Genomic DNA, 20,290 nt, shown 5'->3' with positions numbered 1-20,290 from the left:
TTACATAAATATCTGCTGCAGCATGCTAAATCTGCAAGGGAAGGATGAAACACTGGCTCCTCAGTTAAGTCAAGGCTGGTATGTTTCTGTGGATGCACCAGACAGATTCACAGTTCATGCATTCCAGAATGGTTTAAAATATGCCACGTAACTTCCCAAGAGATACATCCTTTCAGAGTGAAACCATACCCCAGAACACACTCAGGGCCTTATAACCAAAGTCCCTGATTCAGGAGCTGGAGTTCCTTAAGCAGTTGATCAAGTAGGCAGCTCTGAACTTGCACTCTGCAGTTGTAGTTCATTCACCTGCAGAAGGATCCCACATTTTTTAACACTTCCAGGAGAAGCACAAGTGATCTCCCTCTACCTTCTGGTACTGGTGGTACCTACCCCTTGTAATTTCTGTGTCCTTTTTCCGGAATTTTCAAAACAGTTCTGATGAACCATTTGACTTGGGTCTGGGAGAAATTTCTCCATTACTACAGTATATGTCTGTCAGCAGAAGGAAGATCAGATAACTGAATTTAAAACAAAAAATCCAACCAACTAAAAAAAACCAGGCAAAGCGAAATTTAATCCTCAGATATGTTTTCTATTATAAAAGAACGGAACAGCCATAAACATCACCTTTTTTCCCCTAGATTTAACAGCATTGTTTACAACAAAGGATTTCAGAAGAGCAATCATTTAACATGAAAAAAGAAGACTAAATACGCCTCCATCTCAAACTGAGAAACAGCCATCCTGTGACATGAGTGCTCACTTGCAGAAAATTATTTAATTATTGGGATCCATTATGAAAGATAGGGAAAATTAACTTAAAATGGGAATAAGAAGAAATCATAAGAGCAACTGGATTCCAGGGTGGCAAGCATCAGAAAACTGCAGCTGACTTTGAGATTTCAAACTTTGGTGCCTACAAGAACAGAGGTTTGAACATGATCAGCATTGCCAGTATTTCCATTTCTGTACATACAAGCTCAAGCAGAGAAAATCTGTAAATCAATCTAAAACCACCCAGTCTTCATATGTTGGGCTAGGCATAGATTGATAAATCACTGTATCATGCAGTGGTGCAGAGTTTAAAAGACTTAGACAAAAAACTACTGAAAATAAAAATATCTGGACATTTTGCCTGAAAAAATTTTAGTGACCTTGGTCATGCAGTGAGAAATATAAGAAAAAGGTATTAATAGTAAAAACGTTTGATGTGTTTCCAAATAATATTTGGGTTGAAAGAGCAAGGGATTGACCTTTCAGAGTAGCAATTAAGGTGAAGGAGGAAAAAGCCTAATAGAAGCCTAATAACCTGGTCACAGCATGAAGGACAAACTATCCATGTATCCTTTACATGAAAGAAGGGCTCATATGTCCATCTCTGATAAAGCTTATTGTGCTGAGCAGCAGATGCCTTTTAACTGGGAAAGGATTTACAAATTGAAAAGAGACTGAGGCAAAGCAAGCTCTGGGAAGTCTAGAAAACCCAAAAAGTTAAATATGGACACCATTGGAACAGTACATGACAGATGCAGAGCCTAGAGGGGCTACAGGTATTTAAAAGACTTCTGAGGTGAAGAATTCTGAAAGGTTTTGGAAAATAGAGAGAACTGATATAAAAATATGAAATTGAGAAAAACAGGTCTGAACATCATGGAAAGCTTCTTGACACCAAGATTATTCTGAGAGATATTTAATGTTCAGAGTGGCAGCCTTTTTATCTGAACCAAAGTGCAGAAATAATCTCTTAAGAGATTTTGAGATTCTCAACAGCACATGCATTTGTATCAAGACTGAATAAAACAGTGTTGTACGTACTAGAGAAGCAGTTCCACACTGGCAAGGAAAGAATTAGATGACCTGCGATGGGTACCATGATTGCACTTGTTAAAGACAATTTGCAACAAGATATTGATAGTCAGTGTTAAACTTTTATTTTATGAAGTACAAGCATGGCCTTGCTTCATTTCAAGGATGCCATATCTTTCAGAAAGTTTTATCATGAGTTTAGATCAAGAGATCAGTAAAACAAAATTTAACAGAAGCAAATAAAACCACAAGTATATGTTACCAGCTAACATCAATGAGAACTCCAATGCAATGTGTTTTATTGGGTCCATTTAACAGCAAAAAAGTGGATCCTTCCTCCACAGAGTTGTCAAAGGTTTAACATTGTAACATAGAAATAGATAGAAATAGCTCTATATTTCTCTGTATAGAGCAGTAAAATGCTCTGTCTTACGAAACAAGAACACTTACATCTGTTTCAAATTTGCATTTTTATTTTCTGATAGTACTTGCAGTCTTTTTCACTTGAAGTGCAGAAGACAATATAACACTAACAGTGTCATTCTGGAATAACATACCTATTCCTGAGGAGAAGTAAAGCAGAAACACTTTTTACACTTCTGTCAAATCTGGTTGTTGACAATTGAACAATTTAGTAGTTCTGAATACAGGAGCAGTTGCAAATTCTGGGAAAAGAAGGTTGCTAAGATTCCCTCTATGCAAGTGGAATTTTCCACTTTATATAAATACTATTTTTGTCAAAGCAATTTGTAAAGTCATGCTACCACTGCACATGAAATGGAAAGTTCCACAGCTGTAATGGAACTGGGAGCTTTTGTTCATGGAACACTTATATTTTCATATTAAAGACAAACATGCGTCACACTCAAAAGCAGCATTGCCTATCTTTGCAGTAAATACAAGATTTACAATTTTACTCCTAAATATCAGTCATATTCTCATTTTAAATGCTAATGTTCCACAATGCATTCCTAGCAAAGTTCATGATAAAACACCCTGAGCACCCTGAGCTGCTACGTCCCTTACATCTACTGTAATAATCAGCTTGCAGGCAAAGCCGTGAGCTGAATCAGCAAAAAGCAGGAACTCTCATTTAGGGACATTAGGATTTGTGCAAGTGGCAGCAAAGGAAGATATATATATCCAAGAACTTGCATTTACTTTTTCTAGAGTGATGGCAACTTTCAGCTATCATTCCTACACGTATCAAAGCATTTTGATTAAAATCTGATCATTGAATCATGAAAAGTAAGGCTAGAAAATCTCAAGTCATCCAATCCATCTACATGAAATAAATCAAGAATTCTACCTCAAATCTACAATGTCAGTCAAACACCACATTATTTGAAAATCACTTTACTATAAATAGCACTCAGAACGTGGGAAAAGAAGTACAGGTAAGTGAAAAGCTGGCAGAGAAGAGAGAAAAAAAGACTGGCTCCAGGGAATTTGGTGTATTTTCCATACATGTGTGTATCTCAAAAAAACCCTTCCAAAAAACAAATCTTTAAACAGATCTATTGAAGAGAAGCTACAATACATGTCACAGTTAAAGGAATGGCCAGGAAGATTATACCATATTTTCAAAGCAGATAGAAAATAATGACAAGTGTCAAGATCTTGCTCATAGTCTGGAACTTTAATTACTTAAAAGAAAATATAGAGGAAAATAATTAGGAAGATGATAGCTGTTAATGATGCAGAATAATTGATGGAATTATAACAACTGCTTAGGCATTTCAAGGATCATCCTTCAATAGCAAGAAAGAACTGTTCTGTCTAATAAAGGTAAGAGCAATGTAGAAATATTGACCACTTTTCCCTGAAGGTCTGGAATCCCACTGCTCTATGTTTTGCTTATGTGGGAAAAGCGAGTTATAGTTAAAAAACTATAAATATGTATTTGGCTTGCAAAGAAAATTGTCACTGGTGATAAATCACAGCAAAAAAAAAAAAGGAATACATGTAACTTTCAGAAGTGTTTATGGAGCTGGAATTTAGGACAATAATAGCTTTGTTGTAGACTGAACAACTTACAGAATTGGTGAGATTTAATACATACAATACGTCCATAGGGAAATGCTCCCCAAAAGAGTCAAGCAAAGGGAAGAGGACTAAAAGGGGATATAAAATTTCACTGATTGAGTCAGCAGATTTGATTTCACAGAATCAAGTGGATTCTGAGTGGGTACTGACTTAAGCAGGTGCTGCTCAGTTTGAGGCCAGGCTGGCATTACCTGATGGCCTTTAGCTCCTATGACAGATGTACATCTGGCACCTTTACATAATAACTGTCCTTCTCAGCAGAGCAAACAGGCAGAGAAAAACCTCCAGCACCTGCATTACAACCATTTTGCTAAAGGAACCTGTCAGTCTCAGGAGCTACTGTTATCCTGTCTCTCATTCTAAAAAAGGTCATTCCATGGAGTGCCCTGGCACTGAGTGCCTTCCCCACGCCACTGGTATCTCCCCTCAGTACCATGTGCCCACACCTGGCTCTCACAGCAAAGCAGGAGACCTTGCCTTGAGGGTCCCACCCCACCCACGGTGGCCTGCTGTCCTTGGAGCCTGCTCCTGTAAACTATTCCACTTTTCATCACCTCAGCTCCACACAGAGTTCAAGCCCTGATCTGGAAGAGATCCCCTGTAGACAGACACACCAGAGCTGACTACAAAGACAGCTTTCTTAAGTGGTCTATCTTTTGAAGGATACATATTTGTATAAATTTTAAAAAAATATATAGGAGAAAATAAGCAAGATAAAAATCTCATTTGTTCATTCAAACTAATACTGAACTTTTCACTAGATCAGTAGGGAGCTGTTAACACCAAGTAATAAATAGCTTGTAACAGGGCTCTCCTTTGAAATGTTCCAGTGTTAACCACACCAGTGGCTGCACTGCTCCCTTAAGCTGACCTGGTCTCAAACTGCACAGCAGAAGAAGCTATAAACTCTAAGAGCTCAGCCTAAGTTTTGTCACACAACACGGTGACATTTGAAAGGTTGACAATGATACAGGTTAGAACTTCAGTTTCATTAAGAGTGTTAATAACAATAATAATAAGTTAATAAGTCTAAATAACTGGGAACTTCAAAAATTCTATTATTTTATTTGAATTAAATGCATACTTTGGATTAATCTATACACTTTTAGACCCAAAAGACTGCTCAGAAAGCTTTCATATCAGAGACAAATGAAAACAAATAAGGAAATCAAACTTTAAACAGAAGTTGGATGTGTTTCCTAGAGCAAGTAGGCTAAATTATTGGAACACAACAAATTAAATAAAATACACTAATATTATCCTCATTTAAGAGGGGCACAGGTGTAACTGGAGCCATAGTAAGCAAGGACCACGTGAGTATCTGTCCAGTTTTCTGAAGTCTAAGAGAGACATCAGATTGTATCCTGTGCTGTTGTTAAGTGAAAAAAGTTGTTCTGTTTGCCTGCATCCAAACAGGGTTTGTTTGATGCTGCCAAGTAAGCTCTGGAGAACAACCGGTTCCACTTTCCATTCTCCATCTTTCTTACGGAGGAGAAAAGCCTTCTTTGATAACAGGCAGCTGAAACAAAGGGGAGCCCCACGTTCAATAAATGGGGTGAAACTTTTACAAAATACAGAACACTAACATGATACTTTAACTGGAGAAAGTGGCAGTCAAATTTGGCTAGTTCAAGATTGTAAAAGGTGTCTTGGTGCATACTGCACTGACAGCATGCATACATACAGATTAAGAGGCAGAATTCCCACAATACATCCAGCACCAGCATTTCATATAGATTTGTCAAATATCAGACAAAAATTACTCAAAATAATAGAGTTTTATTTTAATTAACTTAACACATCTGTCACTACTTTTTCTTAAGAATGGATTTCCTTATTTAGCATATCTCTACATAAAAACTACTATAATTCCTATTCTCCCTGCTTTAACATCAATCACCTTTTAAAATTTTTTTTCTCTCATAGTTGGTTCCCAGCACTAGTCTCAGCAACATTCAGTGTGATTTTCTCATGGCTTTTTCCCCCTGAATTTTTTTTCAATTTTACATGTCAGGAAAACTTCCTAATCCCTGATACCATGAGATTAAGATTAAAAATTGATGATAATCCCACCCCAACCCCTTTTTTATTTTATTATTTTTAAGAAAAGCATTTCCTTTTCTTATTGTAACATACTTAGTTTTTCAGAACAATGCTGAATTTAGATGAGAACTTCAACTTTTAGCACCTTTAGAAACTGACTCCACTTTTCTAAAGTGGCTCTTGTTCCCTGTTCCATCAAGAAACTGAGAAGAAATCTTGAGCTGCTCTCCAGGTGGCATATATTGTACATACAAGGAGCTGTTCACTCTTCAAACAATTCATTCCATTAGATATGATAAACCACAGTTTAGAATTTTAAAGCAGGACCTCATGCATAATTTATAAAAACTGCCAATTGCATCAACCTTACTTTCTCTGGTGTATTTTCTGCTTCAAAATGTCCCATGCTGTTCTACTTCAGCCATAGTTGAAGTCTCAATTACTGGCTATAAGTGACCATGCCCTGGCATCTGTTTTGTTGCTATCAACAATCCCTTGAACGTTACAGATTTTTGGCTGACAACATCACCTACTGCTTTGTTGTTACTGCTTAAAGTTGCCATAGAGACAAAAGAACAGCTGAATAGCAATCTTAATGTTCAAGAAATGGTTATTCCTTAGCAATAGGATGCTACTTGCCAGTACAGAGTCTCAGGTTCTAATGGAATTTCTTTTCAATAGTAAGTTTTGAGTCAGAGCCTTGCTAAAAAAAAAAAAAAAAAAAAAAAAAAGGCAAAGACAGAAGAGCCTTTGTGCTTCCTCCTGCCCACTGTAGTTCTGCTGCTAATGAAGAGGCAAAAGAGATTGTCTTCCAGCTGTGGCACGAGATAAACACAGCAGAAGTTGACTCAGCCCCATACCCTCAAGGATAAAACAGTCACTGCACAAAACCCCTTACCTTATTCTCTCTTCTTACACATATATTTTCCTCTTCTTATGTCTTAAAATGGGAGGCAATAAAGAAGCTTCATGCTTCATCTTCCTCACCAAGTGCTTCACCACCTCATGCAAAGTGCTGCTTCATCCATAGAAACACAACACAATCTAGGAAAAAAAAAAATCAAGGATTCCCTCCTTGAATTTTTTCCTCTAGCCATACAGATCTGCTTTCTCTCCAGCACAACTCTTCCAGTACAGGGTATGTGCAGAAGCTCAGACTAACAGCTGAGTCCCACTGCTCTCTGCTCATAATCCATTAACTCATATTACAGCATAACTTGTAACTGATGGGAATTGAGGGCACTCAGCCCTGGGATACTTGGAACCTTTCAGATTCCAGTCCTAGGTTTTGAAATCCCTCCATCTCCGCACAGCTCCTGCCCCAGAATGGACAGAATGCACGGGATCAGAGTAAGAATTACCTTTTCTATCTTAAATCCTGTTGTTGAGGAGTCAGAGAATTTCCAAAGATAATTATAAATAGCAGATTATTGCTGATTTGGTACAAACAAAATGCAATAAATCAGAACCCTGCTCTGCAAAGCCATCCCACAGACAGAGAAAGCAGCTGTCAGGAACAGCTGAAAGAATATTTTCCTGTCCAAGAGTCTTTGCCTCACCCTCAATTTGACACCACTGCCCTGCTCCCAACACCTTAGTGGCAGCATGAACACAAAAACCTCTTCCCAGGGTTTGCTGCCTGATCCTCCCCCAGCAGCAGGAGCAGCTTGAGCCCCTCAAATCCCTGCCCTATGAGCAGATCCTGACTTGCAGTTCCTGCAAGGTGCAGGATAATAGGAGGAATATACTAGCAAGACAACAAGTAGTAGGGGATAATGCAGAAGAGAAGGAGGAAAACTGAGATACAAGTGATTCTTCCTCCTCCTCACCAGGCTTCCCCTGCTGAAAGATTCCTACACACCCTTTCCCTGTCACTGAAGTTTCTCACTCCCCTGCCTTTGCTCCCCACAGCCCTGCCATCCCACTTGAGGCTCCTTTCACCTCTACCATGGCCTCTAGTGCACCCTCAGCTTTCAACAACCTTGCCTCTGTGCCAAAATAAATTTTGTTGACACTTCAGAAGGAACACTTCACACTGACAATTATGAGCTTTTGCTCACATTGGACAAAATCTGCTTTTACTAAGAAGCCTTGAATTGACTTAGGAGCTCACACAGGAGCAAAAATATTAAATGTTAATATATGAAAGGGCAAGCAGGCTTTAACAGTGGAGGTCTGTTCCTCCAGCTTGGGAGTTTCCAGCTGAGTGAGAATATTCTAATGATAAACTGAAATTAAATACACAGATTGATTCTAGTTTTAAAAATTCTCTGACCCACAGCGAAGGTGCTTAATGTGGAAATAAAATCCTTAAGAATCACTACTCTTCGTTCTTTTGAGCAAGTAATTTTCTGTCAGTCGAGGAAGAAGAAGATAAATTCAGCATCTCAGACCTCACTCATCTAGGGGCTAAGGGACATGATGTAAAGAAACACAACAACAAACATAAGGAGTAGGACTATAAAAGCAACTTCATCAGAAAGAAGGCAAGACCATATTTTAAATAAGCTCCTTGCCCACTCTCAGGAGTTTTGTTAATCCAACCTCAGCATTGCCTCAGCAGGTCCTGCTCTAGGCTTGCTCAATCACACAGATTGCAGTTTAGGAAAATCACCTGAGCAGACACCCAGCAAGACAAGAGCTCGTTTAAAAAGGTGAAAGTTCTCTCCTCTGATGGAGCAGAGAGGCAGCAGCCCCTGTGCCAGGGATGCACAACAGCAGCACACAATGCACCCATCAGGGGCAGCAGGAGCCTGAGACCTGGGCACCACCCACTGGCACAGCAGCTGCTGGGTTCTGAGCCTGAGACTGAGCCAACCCACAGCCCCAGCTACAGGCAGGACAATGCAGTCTGGCACATCACTGCTGGCAGATTGACAAGGCTTCTCTGAAAGGGAGAGCTGAAGGGAAAAGACAAATCTTAATAATAACCACAGAATGAAGTAGGTTGGAAAAGACCTTTGAGACCATCAAGTCCAACCTATGACCAAACACCACCTTGTCAACTAAACCATGGCACCAAGTGCCTTTTCATAAACACCTCCTGGGAAGGTGAGTCCACCACCTCCCATGGTGATGAAAATAAACCACAATGACATTTCTGATCCATAGTCAGGATTGAATGGAAGGGAAAGAAGTCCACACACCATGAAATGAGGTAAAACTCAAAGGGAAAAGGAAACAAGTTGAGTGGCAGCTTCAGACTCAGTCCCAATGGTATTTTTATCAAACATGTTTGAAATTGCTCTCACCTAGGGAGCAAAAAAATCTTCCCTGAAACATAATTTAAAGAAATGTGTGATGGGACAGGAAATAAAAGGTTTCAGTTTAAAGAGTTATATGGAAAGACTATTTTATAGGGGAAAGACTTTTGGGAAAGAATTTTCAATGAAAAAAATTCCAGATGGAACTCCAAAAGAAACAAAGCAAGACACTGATAAAGCCAAGGACAAGTTGTATTTGAAGATTAACATACATTCATAACATATGAGGCATAATGAGAGGGTGTGTATTTAAAACTTAGGAGCTATTCCCACAAAGCTGTTGTGAGGTACATTGCACTAGCATCTATGTGAAGCATGGCTTAATTTATTTAAGGAAAGATGAGAAAAAAAACAGATATAACTTCTTCAGACAAAGTATGAAATTATGAATCTTTCCTTCACATGACTGAAATTATTCTAAACTCTCGACTTCCAGTGCTAGCAGTTTGCCTTGTATTTCAGCTTTTATTTTTAAACACCTTAAATAAAAAACAGTGTCTGGATAAACCAGGGGTGAAGGAATAGGGGTCTCAGACTACATAAGTGCAGAGGGAGAGCTGTATTTAAGACAAACAGAAAACAGAGGTCAAATACATAAAGTTTTAAAAGGTATCAAATCACGAAAACAAAGAACAGTGCAGAAACTGGCAAACACACCCACAGATCATCCAGCAACTTCTAGCAATAACCACTAAAAGCAGAGATTTAACTGCTGCCTGGCTCTATTAGCTAAGAAGTTCCTTGCTGCCCTAGTCTGTGAAAAAGTGACTCCCTTGGTGTGAAGGCTCAGATGTGGGAAGCCTTTCCCTGCAGAATTCTGGCAGAGAGAAGCTGCAGTGCTGCCCTGGAGCAAGGAGCCCTGGGCAGAGCATGAAGAGCTGCCACAGCCACCATGCAATGGCCTTGCAATAACTCAAATTAAAAAACCTTGCTGCCCTTCTACAAAGTCCATCTTTCATCTTTTGGATCCTTTTGGTGTGAAAATTCATTCCAGATGCAATTAAATTGGAGTTTGTGTATTTTCTCAGAGGTCAGTAGCAGATACATCATTATTTATGCTCATATTTCCTGAGGGAATTAATCCTTAGGGTATCATGGTTTTAAAATTCTGATGAAAGGCCTTAAAATTCCCCCTGGATTTGTATTCATAATTGACAGTATTACATAACTTTTAAGTACGGAATGACTCACAATTGGATACAAAATACTGACTTTGTAGAAACTTTGTTATGCTTCTTAATATTTCTTACACTTTCTTTGCTCTAAGATAAAGGATTTCAATCCCTGATGCTTGGATTTACAAGAAGCAATTCCTCTATTTGAAGTAGAAGCATTTCCTTTGTTTAATTTTAAAAAGCAAAGACAGTGCAGAGATCCTCATTTTTGTTAGACTTGCATAACTGCATATCTAAGTATTCTCAGGCAGCTGTAACAGATGGATTTCCCAAATCTTACAACTTCAGCTAGGAGCAAAGGAAATCCATAGGTTTGCAGACTAAGAATGTTAAATGTATCTGGATGAATCTTTCCTATTTAGACCAAATATTAGAAAGTTTTAATGTGTGTTCTGTGGTTAAATTTTCTGTAATCAGCTCACCCCCCCAGTTTACAAAAGCTGTTAATTCCTGTTAACTCAAAATGTTACCCAGATCCTGGTAATGTATCTTTGGAACATTAAGACTATCACTAGCTCCTAAGCATCACACCACAGTATAGTAAGTCTTTACATTTAATTTAATTGGAATCCTGGAGAAAGAAAGTTATTTACTTGTTTTCATTTGCTTGTTTGTTCCACTGTAATTAAACTGCAATAGGATCTCATCTCTTTCATTATCTGATGCTATTTCTTAATGGCCAAACTTGAACAGGGACTCAGAAAGTAAAATGATAGTGCTGTTAATGTCCCCCAAGCAGACTGCTAAAACAGTAAAGTGATACCATTTACAGCTGCTGGAACTAAACATTTGGCTTAAAGACCTCTCATGTAATGAAACGTGTTTCAAAGCACCACATGTGCACAGAGAATGCCACTAGGCTGCTGCATGCAAAGGAACAGCAACACCCAAATGGCAGAATACCCACTGACCAGACAGAACCAGTCACTAGCTTCACTGCAGGGAAAGCACTGCTCCAAAGGTGACTGTGAGTTGACCTGAAATCTACAATTTATAAATAAATATTTTAATGAGGTTATTAAGACTGTTCAGTTCAACCAGAGAACACCATTCCTACCTCTAATACCAGGATTAATTTAAAAGCAAATTACTGTCTGAACCCCTTGCTGCACCACAAATGTTTGAGGCATAAATACTGTAAGTAAAGAGTGTCCCTTTTGTTTGATACACTGTGGTTATAATTAGGAATGATGAGGTGGAAGAAATGAATGGTATTTCAATAGCCTAATATTGGGAAAACCAATATCCAAAGCAATCTATTCAATAAAGCAAAAGGAAAGTGACCCATGGGAAAGGCAGGGAAACCAAATAGCTTTGGACTTTTAAAGGAAGATCAGAAAGTAACGAAATTAGTGAGTGCAGCCTATTTTCATGTGTTTCAATATCAGTTTCACTTGTATTTCAATTGTATTTTTAATATTAAAACTTATAAAATGTATTTTAAATGTGATAATTACCATAATTTTAAAATTTCAAGAGCACAGAGCCACAGAGTAATTATGTAGTCTCTAACACTGCTCATCTTGAAGTATATCCCTTACTATTGAGTATGCTTAGTGAAAAACTGATTAATTTTGTTCTACAACTAGAGTTATATTTAATCAGAAATGTACATCTCTCCCCATGGACTCCTTTGCACTCAAGATGCAAAACTGAAATGAAAATAACTCCCCTTTTAAGAGTTTACTTATCTTCCATTTAAACTGGACAAAGACCAGATTTTTTGGATTGCTGATCCTATTTCTATTCTCACACATGCTCTAGTCCATTAGATTAATTCCACTAACCTCAGAGGAATCACATGAGTAAAGAATAAACATTGAGCAAGCCAGCCATGACACTTTGAGCTGAAGCAGGGACCCTGTGGGAGTGTGACCTGCAGCACATTAAGCACTGATGGGCAGTGGAGATGGTGATCAGCCTTTTGTCAGAAAATACAACAAACTGCTTCACAGGCCAGCTCCTCATTCCACTGCAGCAAAGCTTCCAACAAAACAAGATAAAAATTTAAAGGTAAAGGAGAACAGTCACAGGAAACCTTCTAAAAGCTGATCATACAGCTTTAGAGCTCAGCTGATACCATGAGCTATAAAAAGAATGGGAAAGAGAGACAGACACCCTACTCCCAGTATTCCCTACATCTTTACTGGCTGAGCAGCTACTCTTTCATTGCCATCAAAATCACAGAAGCATATAATTACATTTTCAGTTAAGCCATAGGACTGAGTCTATCCTTATTCCTCAATCTTTTCAAAGGCTTTAAACATTTTGAATTACTCTTTTCACATGCTTTCTCATTCTGCTGTGCAGGTAGTACCCTGTCATTTCAGGAAGTTGGTGCTAAGTTTTCAAATACCATTCAGAACTACTTTTCAGACCTGTTATTGGCATTTCTAACTCTCTCAGCTGTGCCACCACAACATGGTGACAGACTTTAATATATGGTGTCTCAAGTAATTAAAAAGCAGTTGATAATAGCAAAAAACTCATTCATTTCTGCACTGAAAATAAAGCCCATGAATCAACCTAATAGGAGGCCTGGAAGTATTGCCAAACTCTATCAAGAATTAGCCACCTTTTCAGAATTCTTCTAAATAAATTCTGAATTCTGAAATAAACCTAAAATCTCCTGAAGAAAAAAAAAAAAAAAAAGCAAGAAAACAAACAACAACAACAAAACCAAACAAAACCCACCTAAAAAAGACAAGGGATTAAGACAAAATGTATAGTTCCACATCCCCTTTTAAAAGTAATCACTGGAGGGTGCTTTATAAATATATAGCACTTTATAAAGGAGAGGCTGGTCTGTGGCTGACCAGTCAGTTGCTGTGACTAAAGTAATTTATTTCTCCAGAGTCTGCAATTCTTATAATTCTATTTTTAAATGCATATATTAAATACAAGAATATATTATAATTAAATTTATTTACAACAATGAACAAAGAGTACTTTAAATTGAACACAACTGTAGAACTATATGACAAGTTCAGCATTTTGGGGTGCAGAGTTTTGTTCTGGGGTTTTACTAATATCAGCCATTTCTCAATCAATCAAAACAGGCTTAGAACAGCATTCCAAGCTGTTAAGCAATGAGGTGGGTTTGTGTAATGTGGTGAAAGTTATGAAGGAGTGCTTCATTGAACAAGAACAAGGAATACAGGTAACCAGGAGCAAGATACATGGAGAACTTGGCCATTCTTTTGCATTGGACAAATGCCTTGACATTTAATGGTTGATGCATTGTTGAACAGTGACAAAGGAGAAAAGTTCTAAAAGCAATTTTCTGTCCTCCATTCTGAAAGCTCTGTCTTTCCTCAGACTCCCCACAAGAATCTAGAAAGAACAATTTGATTCTGTAGTTATGAACTTTATTTTACCACAAATCACAGCATCACCAAGGGCATACATTTTAGTTACTGTCTAAATACCTGCTAAAAGCAGAGGAAAAAAATCAAAAATCACTTCAGAAGTAGTAGCTTAGCTACACATTAAACTCTCTCTTTTTTTTATGGTTACCACACAAGCACAGCCAGACAAGGAGGATGCTAAAAAAGAAAGCAAAGCAAATGAAGTTCTGCATGGACATGAAGATCCAGGATGGCCATCAGGTGAGTTTTGAAAATAACATACAAGAAGTACTCTGTGTAAATCATGGTGAGATTCTTCATCACTTGCATGGATAACTGCACTTATCACTGTCATACCAGTCTCTACCTCTTCAAGTGAAGCAATCTGCTTTAACAGAGAACACTGGACATTGGTTTGGATCTATGCCAAAAGGGTGTATATAAAGTTCCTTGGGGTGCACTACCCTTTGAAACATGGAAGACTGAGGTACCTTTCTCTTTGCTAATAACTGTTAATGAAATTACCTAATAAAAAAGAGATTTCAACTGCAAAGTCTATAAAATCAAATTTGGTTTCATAGTTGAGGTGAACTTCACTATCTGGTTTGTATTATACAACAAGCAACACATTTAACTAGGAGGTTTGCACATTTCTTTTTATTGCAAGACCGCATTTCTCAGTAACTTATGTAAATTAGCTGAAGTTTTCCTTGCCTAGTTTAAAATTCTGTTATTGCTTTAAACTTCAAGTCACTTCTGAGAACAGCTATTATAAGTAACTTGAGTGCATATAAGCTTTAACAAATTAAAACTGATAGATATTACCCAGTTAATATTATCTCATGTTGTCCACTGCAATGGATTCTTAACATTTTGAGGGAATTTCTCATATTTTCACTGACTTTTGGTACATGAAAGAATTTGCTAAGCCTGTCCAGCCAATCATTGGTGTACTGATGTACCATCTGAAGTGTCAAAAATCATCTTTCTCTATCCTCATTTTTGCCTCAGAAAGATTTCAGCAACCTCCCAGAAACTCTGACCAGCCTCTGAAAGGAGCATATGATTTCTAAGGCTGATGCCATAGCCAGAACATTCACATACCTGGTCCCTAAAACCCCTGCAGCAGTGAAAAACCACCCAAGTAAGAGAGCAAAATGTCCACTCAAACCCCAACAATTTAGCTCAGCCTCAATACCCCAGTTGCCTCCTCTCATTCCAATGGACAGGTTTTTTCCAGGGGTTTGAGGACAGGCAGGTTTTTCTGTAAAGCATTCTCTGTCGGTAGCACATGTGACTAGACATTGTTCCTACCCACTGAACTGAGGGAAAAACAATATTTTTCAGAGTTCTCACAGGAAGGATAATGAAAACAAGTGGTACAAAGACATGTTTTGCTTCCTCTTACAGTTTCCTGGATTCAGCAACATTTTGCTGGAATTGAAAATTGCCATCTTTTATTGTAAGATAATATTGGGCTTGTAGATCAGAGAATAACAAGAAATATACTGTCCCCCGTCCTTTCTTGTCCCTTTCTGGTTTGCACTGAGATCAGTCCATTCTTGCACTTCTACCTTTCTGCCCACAGTGAGGACAAAAGTTTCCCAAAAGGCACACAGGACAAACAAATAAATATTTCAGCAGAGAATTAGAGAAACAGATAAGTTAATCGTACAGAAATAAACTCCTTTTTTTCTGCAAAGCAAGCTGTATCAGGTCTGTTTTTTCTTTAACTAATCTTCATTAGTCTCACCAAAACCCTATCAAAAGACCTGATCAAAATCCCAGAATTAAAGCAGGAGAAAACTGTACCAAATACAGCAAACTAAAAAACAATCCCTTGTTTTAATTGCACGGCCCCAAATCATGGCCAACCAGCTTCTGCAGAATTCAAGCCAAACCCATCCCCAACCAAAAAGGTCGAGCTAAAAGCAAGTTGTTGTTCAGATAGATCCTACCTTTTTTTACCAGCTAAACCAACATTTGTAGGAGAGGGTGCTGCTTGTCTCCGTGCTCTTTACTCTATTGATTGTTGTGTAAATATTAGGCTTCCTGCTTGTGGAGAAACTACTGCAAAGTTTCTTTCAGTTCTGTTTGCACATTTCAAATTTGTGCATGTTTTAGAACAAGGAAGTTTATGTAATGCTCCTGAGAAAGTGCAGTACATCATGGCTCATTTTAATTCAGGTATGAATACATGACACAGATGAATTCACAAAACACTCCTTTCATCTGAAATTTGAGTAGTAACCCTTTTTCCCCTGAAGGTTTAAGCAGCTTTAAGTGATAAAATTATTAGATTTTCCTGTTTCTTTAAAGCAGTACTGGATTGAAACAGCTTTGGATGAATCTTTCCTGAATTTATTCAAATACAAATATACCATCAACCAGAAGAATATTTGAATAAGTCATCCAAAAGATGTCAATGTTCTCTACAGCCACAGAATATAATTTTAAAACTTGCTCAAAACATATCAATATTACAGCACATACAACCATCTTCTCCCCAAAGGCCAAATTTTCAATATTCCTTTGCAAAACCAAGAAATCCATACATGCATCTGGGATATTCATCTATCTAAACAAAAATCTTTGGTACAAATTTTATTTGTACTCTGTTCACTACCAGGGCTGCATTACTGAAATTCTAGGTTACCTATAAGGCTGGTTTCATCTTTCTTTTTTAAATTACTGTCTTTATAAGGTATAATTGGGAAAATGACAGCAGACTACTTCTGTAGATATGGATTATGCTTCTTTACTCCTCCCACAAGTGCAGAGCTCTGATCAAGCCCCTCCTTTTCCAGGAGCCTTCCTGACCCCCACTGCTATCTCTTGTCCCTGTGGCTCAGTTCTGGTCCCTGCTTCCTCAAAAGCAAGATCCTCATTAGTACCAGCACAGGTCAGACATTTTCCCCCATCTGCCAGCATTTGTATTGCTCAGCTCTTGCCAAAATTCCTATCTTACTTGGTGCACAAGTTTCCAAGTTTTATAAGGTTTCCCTTCTCAAGAGATTCTCCCTCTCAGTGTAACAGAGCTGCATGTTCTGTATAAAGCAGTTTTGATGGGTTAAAACTGGAACTTTTTTGGTTAGTTGAGTATGGTTTGTTTGGGGGTTTGTTGTTCATTGGGGTTTTCTTTTTTGATTTGTTTGGTTTTGTTGGGTTTGGGTTTTTTCCCACTCTGAATAGACAGAATTTTCACCTTTGCTTTAATCCCAGTCCAACTGTCCCCAAAGGCTTGATACAATTTTTTGGACTCTCCCTTTTCTCTCTCAGCTGGCAAACCATTTTGGGCTTGCTACCTGCTAGCCAAAGCTGCAGATAGAAGATGCCTGGCCAGCATGGACTGTCCACTGCCTATGCCTTGTCTCCCAGCAGGCAGGAACAACCCAAGATTTCTGGGCTGTCTGCACTGCCCTGCAGTGGGCTCTCAGATAAGCCATGCTGGGAAGCCAAAGATAAATGTAAGTCTAGACATTACCATGATAATGGTAGCACAGGGAAACTGTGTCTGGTGATGTTTAACAAAGCATCTTGAGGCTGAATGGAAGATGTGAATTGCTGTGTGAATTAACACATTTCTAAATAGAGATTGCTGAAATCAAGTAAAAGAAAAACAGGAACCACCAAGTAACCAGGTTTCTCTCAGGCTTCTCTGTTAAGTCTGCTGCAACATGTATCTCTGTGCAACACAGCAAATTACTATCATGACTGTATCTGAACATACAAAATGACAGAGAAGCAAAGGTCTAGAAAAGCCAGAAAGCAATTCCCTACAACAGAGAATCCAGCACGCAAGGCATAAAACTATGATCATCAAAGAAAACAAAAAAACAATGTCACAGACACATATATGGAGAGAAAAAGGACAAGGGACAAATGCTTATAAAATAGCTGTATTAACAGTCCTGAAGCACATACAAACATGCAACCCAGTTTGCTGAAATCTCATCAACTCAACCTGACTTAGCTAAATTCTGCACTAACTTTAAATTCTGCCTCCCAAAAGCACATCTTCAGGCTGTTTTCTTGTCTTTAGAAAGTTAAATAAGGTGACAGTAACAAAAAAAAAAAAAAAAAAAAAAAAAGGTCAATAATCACACACCAGTTTAGGTAAAAAAAAAAAGAGAAATATTACACAGCAGTTTTAAAAGCAATCCTATAGGATTGCTTTTAAAAGCAATCTTAAAGGAATCCTATAAGACTAATTTTGCAATTTACTACATACCAAGGATTATGATACTTAGAACAAAAAGTAATTTAAACATTCAAACCACAGAAAATGAGCATTCTATTACTATTTATTTCAACAGCAGAAAAACCTACCAATGACATTCCTCCAGTCAAGGTTGCCTCGTATGAAAAAAAAAATATTAAAGGTGCTTTGTGCAAGTTAATAATCTAACTGTAAACAGAATTGGAGGACAGAAGAGAGCATTTATGTTTTTGACCTAACAAGGCACTCTAAGAGGAACTTTCTGAATGCATCATGCACATTTTAACACTGCAGTTAAGCACTGCTGTATAATCTGCAACACATTAACAATTCAGAAACTTAATAATTTCAAGCTGTTCTTTAAAAAACACATGAAGGCATCCCCTATTTCAAATGCTACTACTATTTGTGCTTATTAAAGCTATTATATAAATAATATTAGACAACAGATTTTAGCAGCATAATGATAAGAGAATTACATACGTGCAATAATTAAGCATTAATTTTTTGCAGTGAACCATCAGTAGACTCACAAATAAGAAACATTTTATATTTAAGACATATATTCTTCTTCTGGACTTACTAGCAAAAGTTTTCATTTAGAGCCTTCCTTCAGAAAATGTCACGATTACCATCTAAACATGGAGAAGAAAGTTCAAATGCTGATTCTGGCATTTGTATTTCTTTGGTGCAGTTTACCCAAAGATAAGAAGTATCAAAAAAAATAGATCATAGTCACCCACAGTGCTAAGATTTCCAAATTTGACTACTCTGTTCCTAAACTGCAGCAAATGAGTACAGCTTTCACTAATGGATTCCTATTAAAAATAAATCAGCTAAACATTTCTCCTTCCATACAGCTGGAGCAAGCATACAGCACTCTATTATGCAGCTGCTTGAAAGACAGATTTCAGCCTCCACATGGAATTACTTACCCAGAAGCATGTTTCTCTTCTACAGTTAGTTCAGCAGAATAGAAAGTTCTGCACAATAGATCTAGCAAAAGAAATGTTCTCACAAGCTCCTGTCTGGCTTGGTGTAAGCCTTGAGTAGAGTTTGAACTTGTGCTGCTGAGAAATGTGTGTTGCTCCACAAAGCTGCTGGGACACTTTACTTCACTCCCACTGGTGAATGATACCTCTTCAGGCTATGCACAAGTGATGCAGACAGGCGGCAGCTGGTGCCACCTTAATTCCAGGTAACAAAAGCATAAAGAAAGAGAAAGTAGTCAATTCAGTAAAATTTTTAAAGTTAATATACTTTAGTATATCTGTCCTGCAATTGGTTTTAAACTAGTTGCCTATCTTTCAGCAAGAGAAAAACTACTTACAGAACTAATACAGTGTGTGAAGAAAAATCTATATGGTAGGCAAATTTTGCAAAAGTAAATGTCCCATCTTTCCATTAAGCTTAATTTCATTACAGCTGAATTTGTCTGCTCCAATACAAAAGACTTCTTTTAAAGAAATACAAACAGGGAGCTGGTAAGGGACTTTTTATTTAATTCAAAAGTCACCTACAAGACCAAATTGGACAAGCAAAAAAACTATTCAGAATGCTGCTGCTGCTACCATGGCAAGTACCTACTGCCTAATAACATTGATCACAGTCTACCTGCCCACAATTAAACTTAGCAATGAAGAGGAAAAATATCTCTCCTCATATTATAGAGGCAAAAGGCACTGGGATTTCTCCAATATGCAGCCCCTAACATTGGGATGTGCTGTGTCAGTACACCTCATCCGGGGTCTGCAAAGAACTTCTGATTCTTCAAAATAATTTTTTCAAGCACATTCTAGTAAGGATACTGGATGGAAAGAGTTCTATTAAAAACAAAATTTTTAAAAAAATTAATTAAAAAAGAGAGAGAGGTTGTCCAAGATCATAGGGAATAGATTTTTAGCTGATGCAGCTAGCAGTTATGTCAGATAATTCTTTAGAGGGAAATAAAGATTACAGAAGAAATTTTGTATGTAATCCTTCCACTTTAGTGTTTTGTGTTAAATAGATAAAGATTTACTTAATCTTCTCATTTGTTTTTCATAAAAGTGAAGGAATGAGAAGAGAGGCAAAAGATGGATTTAAAAAGTAAACTTCTTGGAAGACATTTTCATGCCTCTAGAAACACTAAATAGAATTTCTGTGACAAAATTAAATTTGTACCCAGTCCTGAATAAAGTCTATTATTTCACTGACAACACTCTTCTCTAGTATATGACTATTGGTTACTCAAAACAGCACATATGAAAATTTAGCTTAATCTTGCTTTATTCTACAACCTCCTACTCCTCCCTTGCACTAAAGGGGGATTACTTGGATAATTACCTGCTAACGTGAGTTGGCAGCAGCTACATAATCTTGTTACATGTCCTGAAATATTTGGTACTCTTG

The 20,290-nt window shown here is 37.7% G+C and overlaps 1 protein-coding gene across 6 annotated transcripts in view; it reads right to left on the bottom strand.

Moving 5' to 3' along the window:
* The window catches only part of ZNF385B (zinc finger protein 385B), a 144,402-nt gene that overhangs the window by 61,536 nt on the left and 62,576 nt on the right, over positions 1–20,290 (bottom strand). The window contains exon 1 of one of the 6 annotated variants that reach the window (XM_056496739.1): positions 18,835–19,086. The exons of 3 other annotated variants lie outside the window; for them this stretch is intronic. In XM_056496739.1, the coding sequence (XP_056352714.1) occupies positions 18,835–18,844 (10 nt within the window). In that variant the 5' untranslated portion in view covers positions 18,845–19,086. Of the gene's footprint in view, positions 1–6,793; positions 6,951–15,638; positions 15,741–18,834; positions 19,087–20,290 lie in introns of those variants that run through there. 2 more of the 6 variants (XM_056496740.1, XM_056496741.1) reach the window with 2 other exon arrangements.

Source organism: Oenanthe melanoleuca, chromosome 7, assembly GCF_029582105.1.
Source record: "Oenanthe melanoleuca isolate GR-GAL-2019-014 chromosome 7, OMel1.0, whole genome shotgun sequence".
In the NCBI taxonomy this organism is placed as follows: Eukaryota; Metazoa; Chordata; class Aves; order Passeriformes; family Muscicapidae; genus Oenanthe; species Oenanthe melanoleuca.
The sequence above is the reverse complement of the archived record's forward strand: the minus strand, read 5'-3'. Positions and strand labels throughout refer to the sequence as shown.